Source organism: Saimiri boliviensis, chromosome 1, assembly GCF_048565385.1.
Source record: "Saimiri boliviensis isolate mSaiBol1 chromosome 1, mSaiBol1.pri, whole genome shotgun sequence".
NCBI classification, from domain to species: Eukaryota; Metazoa; Chordata; class Mammalia; order Primates; family Cebidae; genus Saimiri; species Saimiri boliviensis.
The window spans coordinates 128976570-128999154 of NC_133449.1; the positions used below are offsets into that span (position 1 = coordinate 128976570).

Here is a 22585-nt window from a genome sequence, read left to right on the forward strand (position 1 = left end):
CACATATGAAATCCTTGGTTGACATTTTCATTCCTTAAAGTATCTTTTGTCCAATTTCTTCTCGCATAAAGTATTGCTGTTAAATTTGATCATAAGCAGATTTTCATCTTTTTATAAGGCATGTGGTCATTTTACATCTTCGTGCTGGTTCTGAGTTTTCCAGTTATGCGGTATTCTATTACAATAGGTAGTATTGAATATTTTAGAACAGTTTTCAAATTTATAATTTATTTTCATCCTATTTAAATAGTATTTCTATGTTTTAGTCATTGGAGGATTCATAACACCTTATTCTATCAGTTGCCAGAACTTGAACTCTCATTGTTATTTTAGAACATAAGGAACAAGAATATTATTAGGCTTGTATTAGTTATTGGGATAACCTTTATATGATGGTTGTAATTACTTATTGTTAGTATATAAGACACTGAAGTGGAAATAATTACAGTGTTCAGTGAACATTGATTTACGACCACCAAAATGTAGATGTTTACATTGCATCATATTGATGTAGATCAGGATACCAAATTTTGAAAGACCATTTAGAGATTAGCAAAAAGAAACTGTAGATAAGCATAATACAAAAAAGGTGTGTGTGTGTGTGTGTGTGTGTGTGTGTGTGTGGTGGGGGGGGGGAGAGATTAGTTGGTTAGTGTTACTTTTTAGACTGAAAGGAAATGTCCAAATGAGATCTGTTGTAATATTATTTTCATTCATTCATGTGCTTTTGTCCAGAAAGTCAAGCATTTATGACATTATTTAAATACAGCAAAGTATGCATTTACCTTTGATCAATGTGGTAAATTTACTTTAAAAATTACTTTTGGGATGTATTTTAAGTTTAGAATTGCTTTAAAATTGGACCAGATAAATTTTCCAAATGCTGAGAATTACCTCCTGCATGTCAGATTTCTGTAGCTTATTTCAGATGATTGCCCTGTGATTTGTATCACCACTTAACAATCTGCTCAAACTTGGACTATGGTCATAGTTTTAAGACCTTAAGAAAGGAGATATTTTCTCATTAAAATTTTTTTGGTTAAAGCTCCTTTGGATATTAATGAAACTATTAACCATTGTACTTTGTTGGTTAACTAATTGTTTTTAAAACTATTCACATGGAAAAGGGAGTAGTGATACTTTTAGGGTTTTATGACAAAAGAATTGTTTTGTAAAGAAGCTTTCATTGTTCTGACTTCCTTAAGCTTTGCACTTTTCCCCACTATTTCTAGTTTGATAGAGAAAATGTACGGATTCCAGGAATGCTCATTATTGATACTCCTGGGCATGAATCTTTCAGGTAAGACCAATTTGAATCTTTTCTCATCAAGCAAACTACTTAAAGCCATGAAATCTAAAAGTTCACTGGAGTCATTAACCTTTGAGTAGTAGTTTGATCTCTGTAACTACCAATCCTCCTTGATTTAGTAGTGTTTTCTTTTAGTACTTGTTTTTTTATAGAGGGCAGTCTTTATTGCTTTAAAAGAGCACCCCTTTAATGTGGAATGCAGAAAACATTCTAATACATACCAGGCCTATCTCCTGTAAAACCCGTATTACAAGTGAAATAATTATGCTGTTATGTCTTGTCCATATTCTTTAACACAGAAAACTTGGTCAGTAAAATTATCTGAAATATTAGTTGGTTCTAAAACTCACTCACTCCACTTAATGTCAATTCAAGTGACTCTCAGATGAGCATTTGGCAAGTTAAGGGCTAATAGTACTTGAGCAATTTGGTACATATACTCTATTTTGTTTGGGTTTTACAAAGAAGTTTAAAAACTTAAGAAAGGTGTTAATTTCAGGATTTGCTACAGACAGATCTTTTCCTTCTTTTCAACAGTAATCTGAGAAATAGAGGAAGCTCTCTTTGTGACATTGCCATTTTAGTTGTTGATATTATGCATGGTTTGGAGCCCCAGACAATTGAATCCATCAACCTTCTCAAATCTAAAAAATGTCCCTTCATTGTTGCACTTAATAAGGTACGTGCACCTTCTGAAAAATTCACCTAGGAAAACATGTTTCCTAATTTTTTATGATTTTAAAAAAAGTAGTATAACATACAGGCATAGCTCATTTTATTGTGTTTCACTCTGTTGTGCTTCAGAGATATTGTATGTATGTAGTTTGTTTTTTTTTTAGATAGAAATTTTAAGTTTGTAGCAGCCCTGCATCAGTAAGTATATTAAATCTGTTGGTGCCATTCTTCCAACACCATGTGTTGATTTCTTGTCCTTGTGTAACATTTTGGTAATTTGCCATATTTCAGACTTTTTTATTATTACGTTTGTCATGATGAGCTGGGATAAGTGATCTTTGTTACTATTATAATTGGTTTGGGGTGCCACAAACCACACCCTTATCAAATGGCACACTTAGTAAATACATGTTATGTGTGTTCCGACTGCCCCGGCAACCAATTATTCCCTTGTCTCTTTCTCTTTCCTTGGGCCTGTTTCCTGAGACAGTGTTGAAATCAGGCCAATTAATAACCTTACAGTGATGTGTAAGTGTTCACGTGAAAGGAGGAGTCACATGTAGAATATCAGTCCAGCCACAACACTCCTGTAAGCCAAACTAATCTGAAGCAAGGCCCTAACTCTCTTCAGTTCTGTGAAGGCTGAGAAAGGTGAGGAAGCTGCGGAAGAAAACTTTGAAACTTGTAGAGGTTGGTTCATGAGGTTTAAGGAAATAAGCTGTTTCTGTAACCTAAAAGCACAAGGTGAAGCAGCAAGTGCTGATACAAAAGCTGCAGCAAGTTATCCAGAAGCTCTAGCTGAGATGATTGATGAAGGTGACTACACTAAACAACAGATTTTCAATGTAGACAAAAGAGCCTTCTGTTGGCAAAAGATGCCATCTTGGACTTTCATAGCTAGAGAGGAAAAGTCAATGCCTGGCTTCAAAGTTTCAAAGGACAGGCTGACTCTAGTTAGGGCATAATGTGGCTGGTGACTTTAAGTTGAAGCCAGTGCTCATTGACCATTCTGAAAATCTTAGGGCCCTTAATAACTATGCCAGATCCACCCTACTGTGCTTTATAAATGGAAATATAAAACCTGGATGATAACACATCTGTTTATAGCATGGTTTACTGAATATTTTAAGCCCATTGTTGTGATTGACTGCTCAGAGAAAAAGATTGCTTTCAATATATTATTGCTTGTTGACAGTGCACCTGATTACCCAAGCTTCATGGAGACATACAAGGAGATTAATGTTGTTTTCATGCCTGCTAATACAACATCCATTCTGCAGCCCATGGATCAAGGAGTATTTTCAACTTTGCAGTATTGTTAAGAAGTACATTTTATATGGCTGTAGCTGCCATAGATTGAGATTTCTTTGATGGATTTGGGCAAAAGTTGAAAACCTTTTGGAAAGGATTCACGCTTCTAGATGTTATGAAGAATGTTCATGTTCCATAGAGGAGGACAAAATATAAACATTGATGGGAATTTGGAAGAAGTTGATTTCAACTTACATGTATTACTGAGGAGTTTGAGAATTCAGTAGAGGAAATCATTGCAGATGTGGTAGAAAAATAGCAAGAGAACTGAAATTAGAAGTGGAACCTGAAGATGTAATTAAATTGCTGCAATCTTAAGATAAAACTTGAACAGATGAGAAGCTGCTTCTTATGGATAGGCAAAGAAGGTGGTTTCTTGAGGTAGAGTCTACTTCTGGTGAGGATATTGTGAACATTGTTGAGATGACGAAAAAGGATTTAGGATAGCAATCAACTTAATTGATAAAGCAGTAGCAGGGTTTGAGAAGATTGAAAGAAGCTCTTTTATTTTGAAAGAAGCTCTATTATCGGTAAAATGCTTTAAGCAGCATTGCATGCTACAGATTAATCTTTTTTTTTTTTGAGATGGAGTTTGCTTTTGTTGCCCAGGCTGCAGTGCAGTGGTGCAGTCTTCGCTCATCGCAACCTCCGCCTCCTGGTTTCAAGTGATTCTCCTGCCTCAGCCTCCTCCTGAGTAGTTGAGATATTACAGGTGTGTGCCACCACACCCAGCTAATTTTGTATTTTTAGTAGAAACATGGTTTCTCCATGTTGGTCAGGCTAGTCTTGAACTCCAGACCTCAGGTTAACCGCCCACCTGGGCCTCTGAAAATGCTGGGATTACAGGCTTGAGCCACCGTGCCTGGCAAATAAATCTTTCATGAAAGGAAGAATCAATAAATTGATAGGGCATACTTCTTTGCTGTCTCTTTTAAGAAGTTGCTACAGCCACCCCAGCCTTTATCAACCACCATCCTGATCAGTCAGTAGCCATCAGCATCGAGGCAAGACCCTCTACCAGCAAAAAGATTATGACTCATTGAAGAATCGGGTGTTCGTTAGCACTTTTAGCAATAAAATATTTTTAAATTAAGGTGTGTACTTTGCTTTTTAAAAAATATAATGCTGTCACACACTAAATTGACCATAGTGTAGTATAAACATATCTTTTAGAAGCACTGGGAAACCAAAAAAGTTGTGTGACTTGCTTTATTGCAATATTAGCTTTACTGCAGTGATCTGGAGCCTGCAGTATCTCTGAGTTACACATACATAAGAAAATCTACCCTATTCTGTTTATTTTAATGTGTTCTGACAAATTTATAACCACTGTCATTCAGAACATAGACCATCTCCATATTTCCAGAAAAGTTCCCTCATGTTACTTTGTAGTCATTCTACTGCCCTCCCTAAATTCAGCCTAATATTGATCTTTCTGTGTCATATAGACTAGTTTTGCCTGTTTTGTGATTTCATATTAAATGGAATTATACAGTACCTAATTTTTTTAAAATTTGGCATTTTTTATTGCTCATGTTATTATGCTTTATTCATTTGTTGTTACATGTATAATAGGTTTTTCCTTTTTGTTGCTGAATAGTAGTCCATTATCTGAATAATACTGCACTTTATCCATTCATCTGTTGAGAATTCCAGTTCCTGCATATCTTTGCCAGTACTTTCCCTACCTTCAGCATTCTAGTAGGTGTGTAGTTGAGTCCTAAATTATTGTGGTCTATTTTGTTTCCACAATGACTAATGGCTTTATGTATCTTTTCTTGTACTTATGCTTAGAGAGACGACAATAATCTGTTTCTTTGGAAAGTATGTTCAAAATCCTTTGTTCTTTATTGGATTGTTGTTTTATTGTTGAATTTTAAGAGTTCTTTATACTTAATGTATTCTATATATATAACTCCTTTTTCACTTGTATGTATTGCTGATATATTATGGTATGGAACTTGGTGTTTCATTCTCATTCTCTCTGTGTGTGTGTGTGTGTGTGTGTGTGTGTGTGTGTGTGTATGTGTGTGCGTTTTGAGACAGTCTTGCCGTGCCCAGGCTGGAGTGCAGTGGCGCAGTCTTGGTTCACTGCAACGTCCGCCTCCCAGGCTCAGGTGATTCTCGTGCCTTAGCCACAAGTAGCTGGGATTACAGGCATGCAATACCATGCCGGATAGTGTGTGTGTTATTTTGTTTTTTGGTTTTGTTTTTTATTTTTGTTTTTGGGTTTTTTTGGTGTTTTTTAGTAGAAATGGGGTTTTGCCATGTTGGCCAGGCTGGTCTCAAATTCCTGGCCTCAGGTGATCCACCACCCAGGTGATCCACCACCTTGGCTTCCCATAGTGCTGCGATTACAGGCGTGAGCTACTGTGCCTGGCCTCTTTTTCTTAATAGTGTGTTTTGGAGAGAAGAAATTTCTGATTTTGGTGAAATCCAGTTAATTTTTAAATTTTATTTATTTTTTTTTGAGATAGGGCCTTGCTCAGTCACCCAGGTTGGAGTACAGTGGCATTATTTCAGCTCACTGCAACTCCACCTTCTGGGTTCAAGTGATTCTTGTTCCTCAGCCTCTCAAGTAGGCATCCACCACACCCAGCTAATTGTATTTTTAGTAGAGACAGGGTTTCACCATGTTGGCCAGGCTGGTCTTGAACTCCTGACCTCAAGTGATCCACCCACTTCTGCCTCCGAGAGTCCTGGGCTTACAGGTGTGAACCACCGTTCCTGGCCCCAATTAATTTTTTTATGGTTTGTGTTCTATATAAGCGATCTTTTCCTATCCCAAGTTCATTAAATTTTCCTGTGGTGTTTCTAGATGTTTAATAGTTTAAGCTTTTACATTGAGATTGATCTTGTTTGTATATAGTGTGAGGTCAGGGTTTACTTTTATTTCCATAGAAATATTTTGTTAAAGACTTTGCTGAAAAGATTATTCTTTTCCCCATGGAATTAGTTGGAATTTTTGTCAATAATTAATTGACCATATATGTCTGTTCCTAGAATTTATCTTTTGTTCCATTGCTCTATATACATTCTTATGCCACTACTACCCTGTCTCATTATAGCTTCATAGTAAGGTTTTGAAAGCTGGTAGTTAGTGGTAAATCTTTCAGCTTTGTTTTTCTCTATATTGTTTTGGCTATTTTAGGCCCTTGAATTTCAATATAAAGTTTAGAATCAGCTTGTTAGTTTCCACAAAAAGTCTTTCAGGATTTTTTATTGGGATTGCATTTAAATCTCTAGATAAATTTTGAGAGAATTGGCTGTTTTAGCAATACTGCATCTTCTGATCCGTGAGCATGGTATCTCTGTGCATTTACTTAGTCCTTCTTTACCATTTTAAAAAATTGTTTATTTTTTTTAATAGAGATGAGGTCTCACTGTTACCCAGGCTGGTCTCAAACTCCTGGGCTCAAGCAGTCTGTCTGCCTCAGCCTCCCAAAGTGCTGAGATTTAAGACATAAGCCACCATGCCTGGCCAGGCCTTCCTCTTTCTCTTGGCAATATTTTGTAGCTTTATTGTCCACATGTTGGGCATACTTTTCTGAATTTGTCCCTGAGTATTTCATGGTTTAATGCTATTGTAAATAGTGTTAACACTTTTTAAAATTTCCAGCTGTTTATCACATTTACATTCAGTTGCTATCTTGTGACCTTATTAGATTCACGGATTGGGCCTAATATCTTCTTTTATAAATAATGTGGTTTTTCTGTGTACATGATTATTGTCTGCCTATAAATCCCATTATGTTTTTCCCCCTTATCTATATGCTTTCTACATCTTGTTCTTCTTTATTATACTAAATATTTTACTATATACCTTCTAAATAATGTCGAATAGAAGAAATGACAGTGGACATCATCCTTTCTTTATTCCTGATATTAGGGCGAAAGTGCTTAGTCTTTCACCATTAAGTATGATGTCAGCTGTAGGGTTTTTTTAGTCAATGCACTTTATTAAGTTTGAGGAAGTTTCTTTCTATTCCTAGGTTGTTTAGAGTGTTTTATGTTTTTATTTCTTTAATTATGAATGGTTGTTGATTTTGTCAGATTCTTTTCATGCATATTTAGAGATGTTCATGTGGGTTTTCTCCTTCATTCTGTTAACAACATAATTACTGCTGAAATTTTAAAATATTAAACTTTACATTATTAAACCCTAGTTGGCTGTCACTTGTTATGCTTTTGATAATTGCTAGATTTCATTGAGATTTTTGTGTCTGTGTTCATGAGTGATATGGGTATGTAGTTTTCTTGTAATGTCTTTTATCTGGTTTTTATACAGAGTAATGTTGGCCTCATGAGTTGAGAAGTGTTTCCTCCTGTTTTCTGAAAGAGTGTGCAGGAATTGAATTATTTGTTAAGTGTTTGAAAGAATTAAAGCCACATCAGCATGGTATTTCTTAAGTAGATACAGGGCTATTTAGGGTTTTTCTTTTGTCTATTTAGAAATGTGCATCATTCAGAGAACTAGCTTTTCGTTTTATTGATATTCTTTTCTAATAAAAACACTTAAACATATTAATTTCTAAGTACTAATTAAACATGGTTTTTTTTTTTTTTTTTTTTTTGAGACAGTCTCGCACTGTTGCCCAGTCTGTAGTGCAGTGGCGCAATATTGGCTCACTGCAGTCTCCACCTCTTGGTTTCAAGCAATTCTTTTGCCTCAGCCTCCCAAGTAGCTGGGACTACAGGCATGCACCACCACGTCCAGCTAATTTTTTTTGTATTTTTAGTAGAGACGAGTTTTTACCATGTTGGCCAGGATGGTCTTGATCTCCTGACCTCGTGATCCACCTGCCTCGGCGTCCCAGAGTGCTGGGATTACAGGCGTGAGCCACCACGCCCAGCTGACATGTTGTTACTATTTAGCTTTATAAGCTTCAGGCTTTTCCTTTAAAGGTGTTGAGCATGTTTATAAGTATTCTGAGGACCTCATATGCTAATTTTAACATCTTTGTCATTTCCTACTGATTCGTCTACCTAGTAGCATTCAGATTCATCTGTTTCTTTATTACCCTAGATTCAGTCCCCAGATTATGCTCTTAATTGTTTGTTTGGCTAGTGAGTATTTTCATTTCTTCTATACTCATTTGTCACTCGTTGAAAAGTGAGGGAAAACAGATTCTGACATTAACAAAACAGATATAACCCTAATTTGATCAATAAAACAATTAAAATAGGCTGTTCCCCAAGAAGAAAATAATTTTTTAAATTTTTTGGTATGTAATTTTCTAGTGATGGTACTTGCTAGGATTGATTGATCCTGTCTATTACAAAAACTGCTCTGGAATTCCAACAGTATGTGTTAATAGTCTTCGGATAATTCTAGGATCTTATCTTTGCAAAAATGGCAGCTACTTAGGAACTCATGGAGGCTGATGGGCAGCACGGTACTGCAGGAGTTTCTAATTTAAGAGTGGTTGCTGGTAAGCAGTCTGTAAGGATCTTTTGGTACAATAATGTGTCTGAGTAAGTAAGTCACACAGTTCTGTATATATGAGATATACATGAGGAATTTTCTAGAGCTATTAATACAGCTCTTGAATGTTCTGATTTTTTTAGAGATCTTTCTCATGAAAAACCTTTTACAGATTGATAGGTTATATGACTGGAAAAAGAGTCCCGACTCTGATGTGGCTACTACTTTAAAGAGGCAGAAAAAAAATACAAGAGATGAATTTGAGGAGCGAGCCAAGGCTATTATTGTAGAATTTGCACAGCAGGTAAGAAGGCCTTTCCTTCTTTATGCAGAGCCTGTCTCATAGAATATTTATTATGTTATCTTTATAATGAAGTCAGCATTTTCATTAATACTGGTTCTTTCCTTTGTTGACAGCAATTTTTAAATTCTTTTTCCCTTTTCTCCTTTTTAATATCAGAAAGCTAATATTTCAAAGATCTCTTTGCAGACTGAATAATTTAGAAAACTGAGTTTACTTAGAACTACTTTGCTGTAATAAAGTGAATGCTTATAGGATATCCATGATCACTTTTAGTGTTTATGAGGAGTTTCAAAATGATTAGCCGTTTGCTTATCTAGCTTCTAGTTAGTTACGCCTATTCCAGATATATTTTCTTTACCGCCTGGTGTTTTCGATGATTTTTGCTCCTAGGGTTTAAATGCTGCTTTGTTTTATGAGAATAAAGATCCCCGCACTTTCGTGTCTTTGGTACCTACCTCTGCACATACTGGTGATGGCATGGGAAGTCTGATCTACCTTCTTGTGGAGTTAACTCAGACTATGTTGAGCAAGAGACTTGCGCACTGTGAAGAGCTAAGAGCACAAGTGATGGAGGTAATGATCAACTTTTCAGTTTATTGTCTTTAAAAAAATTAGTGAGTTCCTTGAGTGAAGGATACTTTTAGATTTAATGAACATGGTGCATTGTATCTATTTCTTTCTCTTTGCAATAATGTCTTTTAGGTTAAAGCTCTCCCAGGGATGGGCACCACTATAGATGTCATCTTGATCAATGGGCGTTTGAAGGAAGGAGATACAATCATTGTTCCTGGAGTAGAAGGGCCCATTGTAACTCAGATTCGAGGCCTCCTGTTACCTCCTCCTATGAAGGAATTACGAGTGAAGGTATGCTGACGTGGTGAGCGTTGACACATGGAGACTGACTTATACAGTGTTTAGAAGTTCTGCTGAGATTGTTTCCTCACTTTGAAAGCTGTTTGACTTAATACAGAACACACATACCCTTCACTCTCTCTTTTATTTTAGATGTCATCCTACAGGAAAGCCTATCTGTCAGAGTAGAGATGTGTGAAAGTACCTACTTACCAGACTAGGCCTTTCCCAAATACTAAACTACATTGTTTTGGTTCTGCGCTGCTAACTACACTTGACTCTTGAACAACGTGAGGGCTAGGGGCACTGACTGCCTGGGCAGTTGAAAATTCACATGTATTTTTTGACTCCCCAAAAACTTAACTCCTAATAGCCTACCATTGATCAGAAGCTTTACCGATCACATAAACAGTCGATTAACATGTTTTGTATGTTGTATGTATTACATATTGTATTCTTACAATAAAACAAGCTGGGGAAAAGAAAATATGATCAAGAAAACCCTAAGGAAGATGGCATAGTTTCACTATTTGTTAAGTGGTAGTGGATCATCATAATGGTCCTCATTTTTTGTCTTCATGTTGAGTAAGCTGACAGGGAGGAAGGAGAGGGGGTTGGTCTTGCTCCTTTGGTGGCAGAGGTGGAAGAAATTCTTAAGTGGACATATGCAGTTCAAGTCCATGTTGTTGAAGGATCAATTGTAGTTTTCTTTTTTTAACACATTTAATTGTGAAGTAAAACATTGCTCCTGAAAAATACACATAATATAGAAGAAAAGTTTAACAAATTTTTGGGAAGCAACCAGATGGAGAATCAGAACGCTGCTGGCACCCAGAGGCTTCCTGTGTGCTTCTTCCTGATTGGCTCCCCCGCCTTCCCTTCCCAACCCCCGACCTTTCTTAGAGTAATCACGGTTGCATTTTATGATAGCAACTAATATCTTTGCTTTGCTTTGCTTTGTAGATTTTGTGTCTGGGAGTGCTTCCCTTAAAAGTGTCTGTGGACTTTCTTTATGTAGAAATGGAGTTATTCTCAGTGTGTACTTTTATATCGGGGTTTTTTTTTTGTTTTTTTGTTTTTTTGTTTTTTTTTTTTTTTTGAGATAGGCTGTCACTATGTTGCCCAGGCTGGAGTGCAGTGTTGCAGTCACAGCTTACTGCAGCCTCAACCTCCCCAGGTTCAGGTGATCTCCCACCTAAGCCTCCTGAATACCTGAGACTATGGGTGCGTACCACCACACCTGGCTAATTTTTGTACAGATAAGGTTTTGCCATGTTGCTCAGGCTGGCCTCAAACTCCTGGGCTCAAGCAATCCACCCACCTTGATCTCTCCAAAGTGCTGGAATTATAGGCATGAGCCACTATGCCTGGCCTATATCTGGCCTCCTTTAAAAAAAAATAATGTATATAATTTGGCCGGGCGCAGTGACTCACAGCCTGTAATCCCAGCACTTTGGGAGGCTGAGGCAGGCAGATCACCTGAGGTCGGGAGTTCAAGACCAGCCTGGAGAAACCCCGTCTCTACTAAAAATACAAAAAAATTTAGTCTGGTGTGGTGATGCATGCATGTAATCCCAGTACTCAGGATGAGGCAGGAGAATTGCTTGAACCCAGGAGTCAGAGGTTGCAATGACCTGAGATCGCACCATTGCACTCCAGCCTGGGCAAAAAGAGTAAAACTCTGTTTCCAAAAAAAAAAGTATATAATTTTAAGATTTCTATTCTATTACATAAGTATATCACAGCATATCTGTTCTGTTGATGGAAAATGCAGGTGATCTCCAGTTTTTTTTTTTTTTTTTTTTTTTTTTTAGATGGAATCTCACTCTGTCATCTAGGCTGGGATTACAGGTGTGTGCCACCACACTTGGCTAATTTTTTGTATTTATAGTAGAAACAAGATTTTGCCATGTTGGCCAGGCTAGTCTGAAACTCCTGACCTCAGCCTCCCAAAGTGTTGGGATTACAGGCATGAGCCACCATGCTCAGCCCAGTTTTTCAGTTTTGTTCTTGCTAATGATGCTTCTGCTGTGAACTTTTGTGTATATCTCTTGATGCGTTTGTGCCAGTTTCCCAGGGTGTGTATACCTAGAAGTGAAGGCCACACTTATCTACAGTGGGTATAACAAATTAGATATTCAGTTGCAGTATTTCAGTTTCATTGTTTTACATCTTCATCACTTTTTTTGCCATTCTGGTAAGTGTGTAGCTTATTGCCATTTAAGCGTGCATTTGCTTAGTTGTTAACCCAGTTGGTCATTTAGAAATGTTTATTAGCCATTTATTTCCTCCTTCATGAAATGTACATTTTTCTTCTCCATTATCTATCTTACAGATGTATACGTGCTTATATATTCAGGTTACTGGTCTGTTGGTGTGTTTTGCAGTATCTTCTACTCTGTGACTTTGTTTTTCCTCTGGTATTTTGAGAAATTGAAATATTTAATGTTAAATTTATCAATCTTTCATGTTGTGGTTATTGCTTCTTATGCCTAGTTTAAGAAGCTTTACTCCAAGGTCATGATGAGATTCTCTTATACCATCTCCTACTGCTAACCACTTATCAAATACATTTGGTAACAAATGTTTTTTATCTCTACAGAACCAGTATGAAAAGCATAAAGAAGTAGAAGCAGCTCAGGGGGTAAAGATTCTTGGAAAAGACCTGGAGAAAGCCTTGGCTGGTTTACCCCTCCTTGTGGCTTATAAAGAAGATGAAATCCCTGTTCTTAAAGTAAGTTCATTTAATATTTTTTTTCCTCAAAAGCTATTCGAGTGCTGACAAGTGTCAGCAGTAACACGTTAGGGATAGTGACCAAAACTGCTCTTTGTCTTTGTGAAGCCTGCCATCACTGGGCTTCTTAGCAAACTCAATGCTTTTAAATCATTTCAGTTTGTATAATCCTAAGAGTTTGTATCATTATTGTGTGTACTAGAATTCTAAAAATAATGCATTTTATTCAAATAATAAAAATAGTCAAAAGCTAGAAGTCAGCTTGACCTAGTGACGCATGCCTTTAATCCCAGCTACTTGGGAGGCTGAGATAGGAGAATTCACTTGAACCTGGGAGAGAGGCTGCAGTGAGCCGAGATCATGCCACTGCACTCCAGCCTGGGTGAAAGCGAGATCCTGTCTCAAAAAGAAGCTAGAAGCTATATATCCTTTATAGTTACTAGTAGTCATTTTAAAGCCTGTTTGCCTGTTTATATGAGCAGTTGTAGACTTTGAGCCGTAGTTTGTTCACTTGCCGAAGAGAAAATACAGCTGTTACCAGCACATGGCTCTTGTGTTCTAGAGCGATGTTTATTTAGGCAGCATCAAGTCATGCCATTGGGAATAAGCTCTCTCAGGGCCAGTGACAGAATAGGGCACGACTGCCTCTTCGACCAGTCCTGAGTATGGAGTAGACTTACGTCCCTTCAATGGCATTGATAAACTTGTCCTGGTTGAAAATCTCTTCTCCATTTCCAGAGGATCAGTGATGGAGGAAGGAACTGCTGAGATCATGAGATTATGGTAGTTCCTACCATTATCAGTCAGGCTGAGCTTTTGGGCTACCATAACACATTACATTTATGTGGTGCTTTTTTAACTTTTTAAAAAATTTTCATCTCTACTATTTAATTCTGCCCACCTATCTACCGTGTTTGCCAAGTGGAGCAGAGATTAAATGTATTTCAGAGTTAGTAAACCTAAGACAAAGGTCAGTCAGGATACAGCTCATGTATGGCCCTCAAAATCTCCTCCATTCCAGCACAGGTTCTATTATGCCTTGTTCTCTCTAAGCCGTAGTTTCATATTTGTGTATGAGTGCTTAACCAAAGAGAGCAGCACAGTTTTTAGACTGCTGATGATAGAAGTGTGTTGACAGCCTTATCAAACCTGATTTCCTTTCAAGGATGAATTGATCCATGAATTAAAGCAGACACTAAATGCTATCAAGTTAGAAGAAAAAGGAGTCTATGTCCAGGCATCTACACTGGGTTCTTTGGAAGCTCTACTTGAATTTCTGAAAACATCAGAAGTGCCCGTAAGTAATTACACCTAGCTCCACAAGTGAGTGGTGGTTGGTCTTGGTTTTTTGGTGCCATCACATTACCTGATACATAGAGATAAACCTGGAAACTCCCATTTTTGCAGTATGCAGGAATTAACATTGGCCCAGTGCATAAAAAAGATGTTATGAAGGCTTCAGTGATGTTGGAACATGACCCTCAGTAAGTAATTTCTCTTGCTATGAAGGCTTTCATGTTATTTACCTATCTTAAAACTGTTCTATCTTAAAAAACTGTCCTCTGTGACATACTCTGTTTTTGATTGAAGGGTCTTTGATGTGTTTTAACCTTTTAGGTATGCAGTGATTTTGGCCTTCGATGTGAGAATTGAACGAGATGCACAAGAAATGGCTGATAGTTTAGGAGTTAGAATTTTTAGTGCAGAAATTATTTATCACTTATTTGATGCCTTTACCAAATATAGACAAGACTACAAGAAACAGAAACAAGAAGAATTTAAGTAAGTTACTGTTTTTATTTACTTTAAGTCTTTGTGAATGAACATGATTGAGAATTAACTGAATTCTAGAAAGGGCTGTAAACAGCAAAAGCATGGCATTTACTCATCTCCCAGAGGCTACATCCTGAAGTGGTGTTTTACAAACCAGCCTAACATACTGGGGACATTCCAGCAGTGTACAAACAAGTCTTGTCTGTGACCTTTCAGTTTAATGGTCTTGGCAGACTTGGATCTCTTTAACGGGTTAGTAGTTAATTAAATTTGGGGACTTTATCTTATAGGGGTTGTTTATCTGGCATTACATAGAAGTAACAAAATTTGAGTGAGGAAAACTGGTAAATATGGTAAGAGATTCTGTGGGAGAGAAATCCATTCCTGTACCAAACTTTGCAAGTACTCACAGTGTGTACACTGCTGTAGTAGTAGAGGAGGGATCAGCAGAGAACCAGGCCAGGCTCCCTCCTCCTGGAAGTGAGAGGACACTTTTTCTTTTTCTTTTTTTTCTTTCAGACAGGGTCTTGCTCTGTCACCCAGACTGCAGTGCAGTGGCGCGATCATGGCTCACTCCAGTCTCTCCTTACTGGGCTTAAGTGATCCTCCACGTCAGCCTCCCGAGTAGTTGGGACTATAGGCTCACACCAGTATGCTTGGCTGATTTTTTTGTATTTTTGGTGGAGACAGGGTTTTGCCATGTTGGCCAGGCTGGTCTTGAACTCCTGAACTCAAGTGATCCTCCTGCTTTTGCCTCCCAGAGTATTGAGATTATAGGTTTGAGCCAGTGCACCTGGCCTGGGACATGCTCTTATGTGAAACAATCAACACATGTATGAGAAGTGCTGAAAAACGAAATAAAGCAGGGAAGGGCCTAAATCAAGAGAGGAGGGGCTGTGATTAATGACGTGGTTGGGGAAGGCGTCTCATCTCTTCAGACAGTAAGCTGCACAGGTACATGGTGAGTGTCCAGATAGAATGGTAGTGCAAGGCAGAATGACCAGAGGGGACAGTGATAGATGAGGTCAGAGAGGGTGGCAGGACCTGTATTGTCAAGGATCATACAGGCCATGGGAAGCATTTAGCTTCTCAAGTTGTGCGAGAAACCATTGCCAAGGCTGTTGATTCACAATCAGACTGGTTAACTGGGTTGTTATGTGGACCTTGGGTTGTTAGGAAGTCAGTGGCAAAAGCCTCTCAGGACGCTTCCATAGTCCAAGCAAGAGGTTTAGGTGATTCAGACCACACTGACGATAGGAGTGATGGCAGAGTTTGGGATACATGTTTAAGTGGTGCCTACTAGGTTTTAGACTGGTATATGCTCATTTCAGATCATGAAACCTCAAGAAAGAAGATTCTACTTGATTAGGAAGACTGTTGGAAACTTTTAAAGCACTTTAAGCGTGTGCTCAATAAGCAGAGTGATTATGTAGTGGTCTTTTTGGATCAAATGGTTTGGGAACATGGTGGAGAAAAGGAGGGTGATAATATGGTTTGATGTCTTATGTGGTCCCCCAGTAGCCTACACAAGCCAGACGAAGACTTGTCACCAGGTACTGCCTAGGTTCTAAGCCCTAGAGTGTGGCTGCCATCTTCAGCAGCCAGGCTCAGTGTTTTAGACTAGGAACAGAACCTGTGATACAGCTTCTTTTGGGGGTACGGTTTTAAAAGAGAAGAAAGCAAAGACTTGGGAAGCAATAGAATGGGAAGGAAGAAGTGCCTTGGGTGTGGGGTAGCTCTGGGCTGCAGCGCCCTGCTTTCCTCTGAAGGCAGAAGCCTCATGTTCAGCTGCACTTTTTCTTTCCATGTTTAAGTGATTCTATAAGCTTAAAAATTCTTTTTTGCTTTCAGGCACATAGCAGTATTTCCCTGCAAGATGAAAATACTCCCTCAGTACATTTTTAATTCTCGAGATCCGATAGTGATGGGGGTGACGGTGGAAGCAGGTCAGGTGAAACAGGGGACACCCATGTGCGTCCCAAGCAAAAATGTAAGTTTCAGTTGTACATTTTGTTTCCCTTCTTCCCGACTAGACACGTTAGAATTATTGGAAAGACACCCATGATGCTCTGATTCCCTGGGGAAAGTGCTAGCTGCCAGCCATCTCCATTAGAAACTTGCCCCTTTGTAATTACTCCGTAATCTAACTGGTACCTAGAGTTCCTAATGGACATCCTGTTTCTTGACAGCCATTATTGCAGTGGCTCTAGTACCCACTGGCAAGCCTTGCTTAAGTCAACTATTACATAGACAGTTGCAAAATTGTGGATAACCCATCCCCCCCATTTCTTATCAACAACCTCTCTTCCCACTGACTTTTTTATTGAGTTATCCCGTAGACGCAGCGTTTTTTTTTTTTTTTGATGTGTTATAATCCATTACCTTTATTCTTTTGATAGTCAGATTATCCGGTGTGGTAAGAGGATTTAAACTGGTTCCTGTATCCCCTGTATCCTTGACACACAGCACACTGGAGCATCTTCTTCCTTTTTGGTGCAGTGAAATGTTTCAGTCTCATCTAGTACTTTCCCTTCCCCAAACCTGGTTCCTGTAATGGGCAATGGCACTTTGAAGTTGTCATGGCTTCTCTACCATTTCAGTGGACTAAGCCAGGATATTTATTTGTGGTAATTATTTTCTATGTGGCTTTGGCCTCCTAAACCAAAGCTCTCCCTGTTTTCCCTCTTAGTCTCTTGAATGTTTTTCTCCACAAGGGAGTCAGGGTTTTTTTTCCCCCAAAACTCTGAGATCACGTCACTCATCTGTTCACAGGCCGTCATTCTTAAATTTCAGGATGAGGTCCTCAGTATGACTTCATTCCCAGTCACCTCAAGCTCATTCCTGACTCAGACCCTTTGTCCCTGCTGATCCCTCCTGTTAGGGCACCTGTCACGTAAAACAGTACAACAAAAACAGAATATGACACTGGGTCAACAGGGCACTTGTAATGTCTTGCAGAGCACATTATCTCCTGTCATTCTTACAACATTGTGATGGGAATAGGCTGTGTGGTGGTGCCAGCCTAGTTTACCAAATGAGAATGTTACACTGTGAGACATTGATAAGTGAAGGGTTGTACTGCCATGACTTTTAAAAGTCTCTTGTGCTCCAGTTCTTATTTCAGCTATCCAGTCATGGAGCCTGTGATGGGCATGAATTCTTCTGCATGCCATTGTAATTTGTTCTTATTTTACAGTTTGTTGACATCGGAATAGTAACAAGTATTGAAATAAACCATAAACAAGTGGATGTTGCAAAAAAAGGACAAGAAGTCTGTGTAAAAATAGAACCTATCCCTGGTGAGTCGCCCAAAATGTTTGGAAGACATTTTGAAGCTACAGACATTCTTGTCAGTAAGGTAAGTATTTCAGCAAACATGGCAGACTCTTCTTGGGTCACCAGTACCCCATAGCTCCTTGGGCTTCAGGTTGATTGTAGAATCTGATGGGGCTGGATCCCCCATTAGGGCTTGATGTCTAGCTGGGCCTTATCTGTTGAGCAACTTGCCCCGTCAGGAAAGCAGCACCAACAGAGAAGCTAGGACTTTTAGGTCCCCTTGTGCCTGACATGCCAACCAGATGTGATTTTGGAATTCTACTCCCCTAGGCAGGCAAGTCCTGTTTTTATTTCTGCTTAAACTTTATTACAGTGACAGCAGGCATCTGGGGCCACAGATTTTTTGGGTACATGTTTGTTACGTTGTGTTTACCCTGTTTGTGCCTCGGGCATTGCAGATCAGCCGGCAGTCCATTGATGCACTCAAAGACTGGTTCAGAGATGAAATGCAGAAGAGTGATTGGCAGCTTATTGTGGAGCTGAAGAAAGTATTTGAAATCATCTAATGTTTCCACATGGAACAGGAACTGGAGTAAATGCAATACTGTGTTGTAATATCCCAACAAAACAAGACAAAAAAGGAAACAGATTTATCTGGACACTAATGGACTTAAATATGGAAGGAAGAAAAATAGGTGTATAAAATGTTTTCCATGAGAAACCAAGAAACTTACACTGGTTTGACAGTGGTCAATTACATGTCCCCACAGTTCCAATGTGCCTGTTCACTCACCCCTCCTTTCCCCAACCCTTCTCTACTTGGCTGCTGTTTTAAAGTTTGCCCTTCCCCAAATTTGGATTTTTATTACAGATCTAAAGCTCTTTCAATTTTATACTGATTAAATCAGTACTGCAGTATTTGATTAACCAAGCTTCTGCAGATTTTGTGATTCTTGGGACTTTTCTGATGTCAGAAATACTTCTTTATTTATGCATATTCTTCCCAGCATTCTTCTGCCATATGCCTTTAGGGCTTTTATAAAATAGAAAATTAGGTATTCTGATATTTATCTGCTTTGTGTGAAACCATGGTGTAAAAGCACAGCTGGCTGCTTTTTACTGCTTGTGTAGTCGTGAGTCCATTGTAATCATCACAATTCCAAACCAAACTACCAATAAAGAAAACAGACATCGACCAGTAAGCTCTGTTAGGCTTCCATGTTAGTGTAGCTTCTCTCCCAGAAATTGTCCTCCTAGGACAAGAATCATCTTACCAGCAACTGTCACACTACCTTGAATGCCAGCACCTGGTAACAGTAGAGATTTTTACACATTAATCTTTGTATGTTTTGTCCTAGAAAATTCCATCATGCGTACATTTCCTGATATTTGGGTAGCAGACAAACCTTAGTGATTCGTTCACAGTAGTAATCTGTAGCTAGTCTTATGGTTGTTTTGAAGTCAGTGTGGGGTGTCTGAGGAAAAAGTTCCAAATACCCACTAGCATAGACTTTTAAACTATATTTTTATTTTAAAGTCATGGCAAAACATATAGCATAAAAATATTTTATATACGCTTGAAAATCTATACCGTTTTTTTATCATCAAAGTTTCTCAATGGCCAGTAGAGGCAAAGACAATACCACCTCTGATCTGTGGGACAATAATGTTCCCAGGAAAAATTCTTCAAGTGGGTGTGAGGGTGTTTCTAATTCAAAATATGTAGATTTTTCCGCATGGAAGAAGTAAAGATTTTCTTAACATGCTCCTGTGTTCATGCTTGGAGACAAGAGTAAGATGGTTTAGAAGCTTTACCCTTTCTTGGAACAAGTAGAATCCCGGTCTGAGACCTCTCAGGAATTTCAGAGCTTAGCAGTCTGGCCTGGAGGTTTTTCAGCCTTTTAGTATAATAAACAGTAGTTGCTTCCTAGAGTTGAGTTTTTAAGGATTCACAAAAAGGAGCCTGTACAAAATATACATACAGTTCTTTATTAAACAACTGTAAACACTTCACTGTAAAAATCCATAAAACTTTATAAACAAACATTTTGTAAATAGAATCTATGCTACAGTAAAAGAATTAACACAATTATTTACATGCAATACTGACAAATTTGGCACTTTTTGAAAAGAAATGTACAAAACACTTGCTTTAAAAGAAATTTAAAATTATAAAAACTCCAAGCATTACTATCATGCACTTTGCAAATACCTCACAAGCACTTATGGCACAGCTATCGGAGAGCATCAGGCTCTCTGGTTATATTTATGTAACTTTTAATGTGCTTCCATAAGTTTGTTGTAAAACCACCTGAACATTGTCAAGAATAAAGTCAAATGCCATATTCCAAACCGATTCCACCGATTGCTGCATCAACCTAAAGGTGGGGTGCAAAGAAACATGATTAGGAAAGGTCCTTAAAGACTCTTCCTTTTTACATAGAAAAATTGATTTTGGCCCAAAAAAAAAATCCTGGCTGGGTGCGGTGGCTCATGCCTGTAATCCCAGCACTTTGGGAGGCCAAAGCGGGCTGATAACCTTAGGTTGGAACTTTAAGACCAACCTGGCCAACATGGTGAAATCCCATCTCTATAAAAAAAAAAATATACAAAAAACTGGGCCTGGTGACACGCCTGTAATCCCAGCTACCCAGAAGGCTGAGGCAGGAGAATTGCTGGAACCCAGGAGGCAGAGGCTGCAGTGAGCCAATAATAATAATAATAATAATACCAAAACACCCAAAAAACAATTTTCTTTTTGAGACAAGGTCTATCAACCAGGCTAGAGTGTAGTAGTGCAATCATGGCTCACTGCAGCCCCCACCTCCCAACTGGGACCACACATGCCACCACGCCCATATTATTTATTTTTTGTATTTTTTAGTAGAGATTGGGTTATGCCATTTTGGCCAGGCTGGTCTCAAATGATTTACCCACTTCAGCCTCCCAACATGTGAGCCACTGTGCCTAGCCCACTTCCTATGGTATTTTAATCACATGTAAAAAAGACCTTGAAGACAACACACTTTGACCTTATACTCAGTCAACATAGCACTTCTTTCTCTGGGATTTCAAAATAAAGGATATCACTTTTTCATTAATCCTAATGAGTAGTTTCCCAGAAAGTTTAAAACAACTCAGTACACCCTCAATCAGCCATTGTGACATGCCATTTTTTTCACATTTGATAAAAGTGATGAATTACCTTTTCATGTATTTTATAACTAGATCCAGCTTTTCCAAATCTTTTTCCTCTATTAGATCAGTACAGTATTTCACAACTTGCAAAATGTCTTCTTCCATTGGATCTAGGAAGGGGAAAAACTTCAAATGAGGACCAGTGTATCTTTTTGAAGGAGAAAGGCAGAGATCTGCAAGGATAAAGGAAAACTGCATTTCTACAACTATACCACTAACTTACAGCTATCAAAGGAATGGGCTTTGTTACTTTTCAAAGCAAGCCCCAGAATTTAAAAGATTTAGGGGTAGCTCCTTTAAGCTTATTAGAGTTAGAGAAATGGGTTAAATCTCCATAGTTTAGTCTGCTTATGTTCTCTCAGCCTTGGGCCATCTAACACAGGCCAAGCCAACCTGAAATAGTAGTTATCCATTCTTTGAGCAAGGTCTTCACATCATTGAATTCAACAGCTCCAGCTAGATTGGGTGCTGGAGGTCTAACACAGCCAGCTGGGTCAGGCTGCAAACTAGAAAGGCCTGGCACACCTGAAGTAGAAGCAGAGCGTTCTTCCTGTTAAGAAAACAAAGGATAAAATTGCTATATTCATGCATTATCCAGGTACATTAAGATCTCTCAAAGGTCCATGTTAAAGAATTACCAGGGGTTTCTCTGAAGGAGGTCCTTCATGTTTTAGAAATCCATCAATTAACTTCTGGGGACTCCCACAGGCCCCTGGCAGAGTTTTTGCAGGACTGCTAAGCAGCTTGTTTTTTAAAGGACTCTGAATCCTTTTTGGGGAACCGATGGGTTTTTTCTTCTTGTTTCGTTTCTTTTCTTTGACTGCTGCTGGCTTTAGCTGAAGTAAAGGATTCTTTGGCACTAAAAGAAGATGGATATAAGATCCTCCACAAAATGATAATACGAGTACGGACAGTCTGCACTGGGTTCTTTCCTCCTCCCAAATGTAACAGTCTCCCTAGCCCACCCTTCCCCTCCTGCCAGGAGTGAGAGGCAGTGAATGGCAATGGCTCAAAGTGCAGGCTCTCCAATTCTCTCTTCGCTTTGCCACTTACTAATTTGACCTTTGGCATGTTGCTCATCTATGATAAGCAGTAATAAATGTGGGTTTGGTGTTTGTGATGCATATCCAGAAACTTTAAGATTTTGTTTTGAAACTGCATTCTTTTATGTATTCATCTCAAAGGACAACTAGCTGGACAAGTAATTCAAAACACTTCTGGGTAATGTCCTATTCCAACTTTTTAAAAAGTAAAAAGTGTATTTAAATCATGAAAGTACAGACACAAATCCAATTAGAAATATGATATTTACTCATTGTATACTTCAGATATCCCAATAAGAAGAGCTCTTAATGCAACTAACAGCTTAGACTTTGGCCATTATACACTGCCAATAATTAGACACTAGAGTGACTCCATTACTCCTTATTTTCATTTTTGTTACATGCTACTTCCAAGGCTCACCAGATGTGCTGGCTGACTGCTGGTGAGTGCTGTTCTCGCTCTGCCTTTGTCTTTGATCATATGCTGCTTTCAGCTCCCTTTGAAGTTCAGCAGGAAGGGCAGCAAATACCTCAGGGTCCACCTAGTGGAAAAGACAAGGTCAAAGTCAAACCTGAACTAATTCTAGATGGTAGCTGGTTTATGTTTTTCACAAAATAGATTTTGTTTTCAAATAACACTTCTGATCTGTACAAATTCTGGTTAAATCTTCACAATGGTTAGAGC

The 22585-nt window shown here is 38.5% G+C and overlaps 2 protein-coding genes across 12 annotated transcripts in view; one reads left to right on the top strand and one right to left on the bottom strand.

Moving 5' to 3' along the window:
- EIF5B (eukaryotic translation initiation factor 5B) overlaps positions 1 to 20011 on the top strand; it is a 67678-nt gene extending 47667 nt beyond the window's left edge. For all 3 annotated transcript variants that reach the window (XM_010352066.2, XM_010352067.2, XM_039463611.2), the window contains exons 13-24: positions 1233 to 1300; positions 1847 to 1988; positions 8893 to 9024; positions 9415 to 9597; positions 9727 to 9888; positions 12479 to 12610; positions 13776 to 13907; positions 14018 to 14094; positions 14228 to 14392; positions 16235 to 16373; positions 17580 to 17741; positions 18118 to 20011. In XM_010352066.2, coding sequence (XP_010350368.1) covers positions 1233 to 1300; positions 1847 to 1988; positions 8893 to 9024; positions 9415 to 9597; positions 9727 to 9888; positions 12479 to 12610; positions 13776 to 13907; positions 14018 to 14094; positions 14228 to 14392; positions 16235 to 16373; positions 17580 to 17741; positions 18118 to 18225 — 1602 coding nt within the window. In that variant the 3' untranslated portion in view covers positions 18226 to 20011. The remainder of the gene's footprint in view (positions 1 to 1232; positions 1301 to 1846; positions 1989 to 8892; positions 9025 to 9414; positions 9598 to 9726; positions 9889 to 12478; positions 12611 to 13775; positions 13908 to 14017; positions 14095 to 14227; positions 14393 to 16234; positions 16374 to 17579; positions 17742 to 18117) is intronic.
- The window catches only part of REV1 (REV1 DNA directed polymerase), an 86547-nt gene continuing 83887 nt past the window's right edge, over positions 19926 to 22585 (bottom strand). For all 9 annotated transcript variants that reach the window (XM_039463605.2, XM_039463593.2, XM_039463591.2 and 6 more), the window contains 5 exons: positions 22322 to 22442; positions 21496 to 21716; positions 21251 to 21407; positions 20865 to 20967; positions 19926 to 20037 (listed from right to left, as the gene is read on the bottom strand). In XM_039463605.2, coding sequence (XP_039319539.1) covers positions 19926 to 20037; positions 20865 to 20967; positions 21251 to 21407; positions 21496 to 21716; positions 22322 to 22442 — 714 coding nt within the window. The remainder of the gene's footprint in view (positions 20038 to 20864; positions 20968 to 21250; positions 21408 to 21495; positions 21717 to 22321; positions 22443 to 22585) is intronic.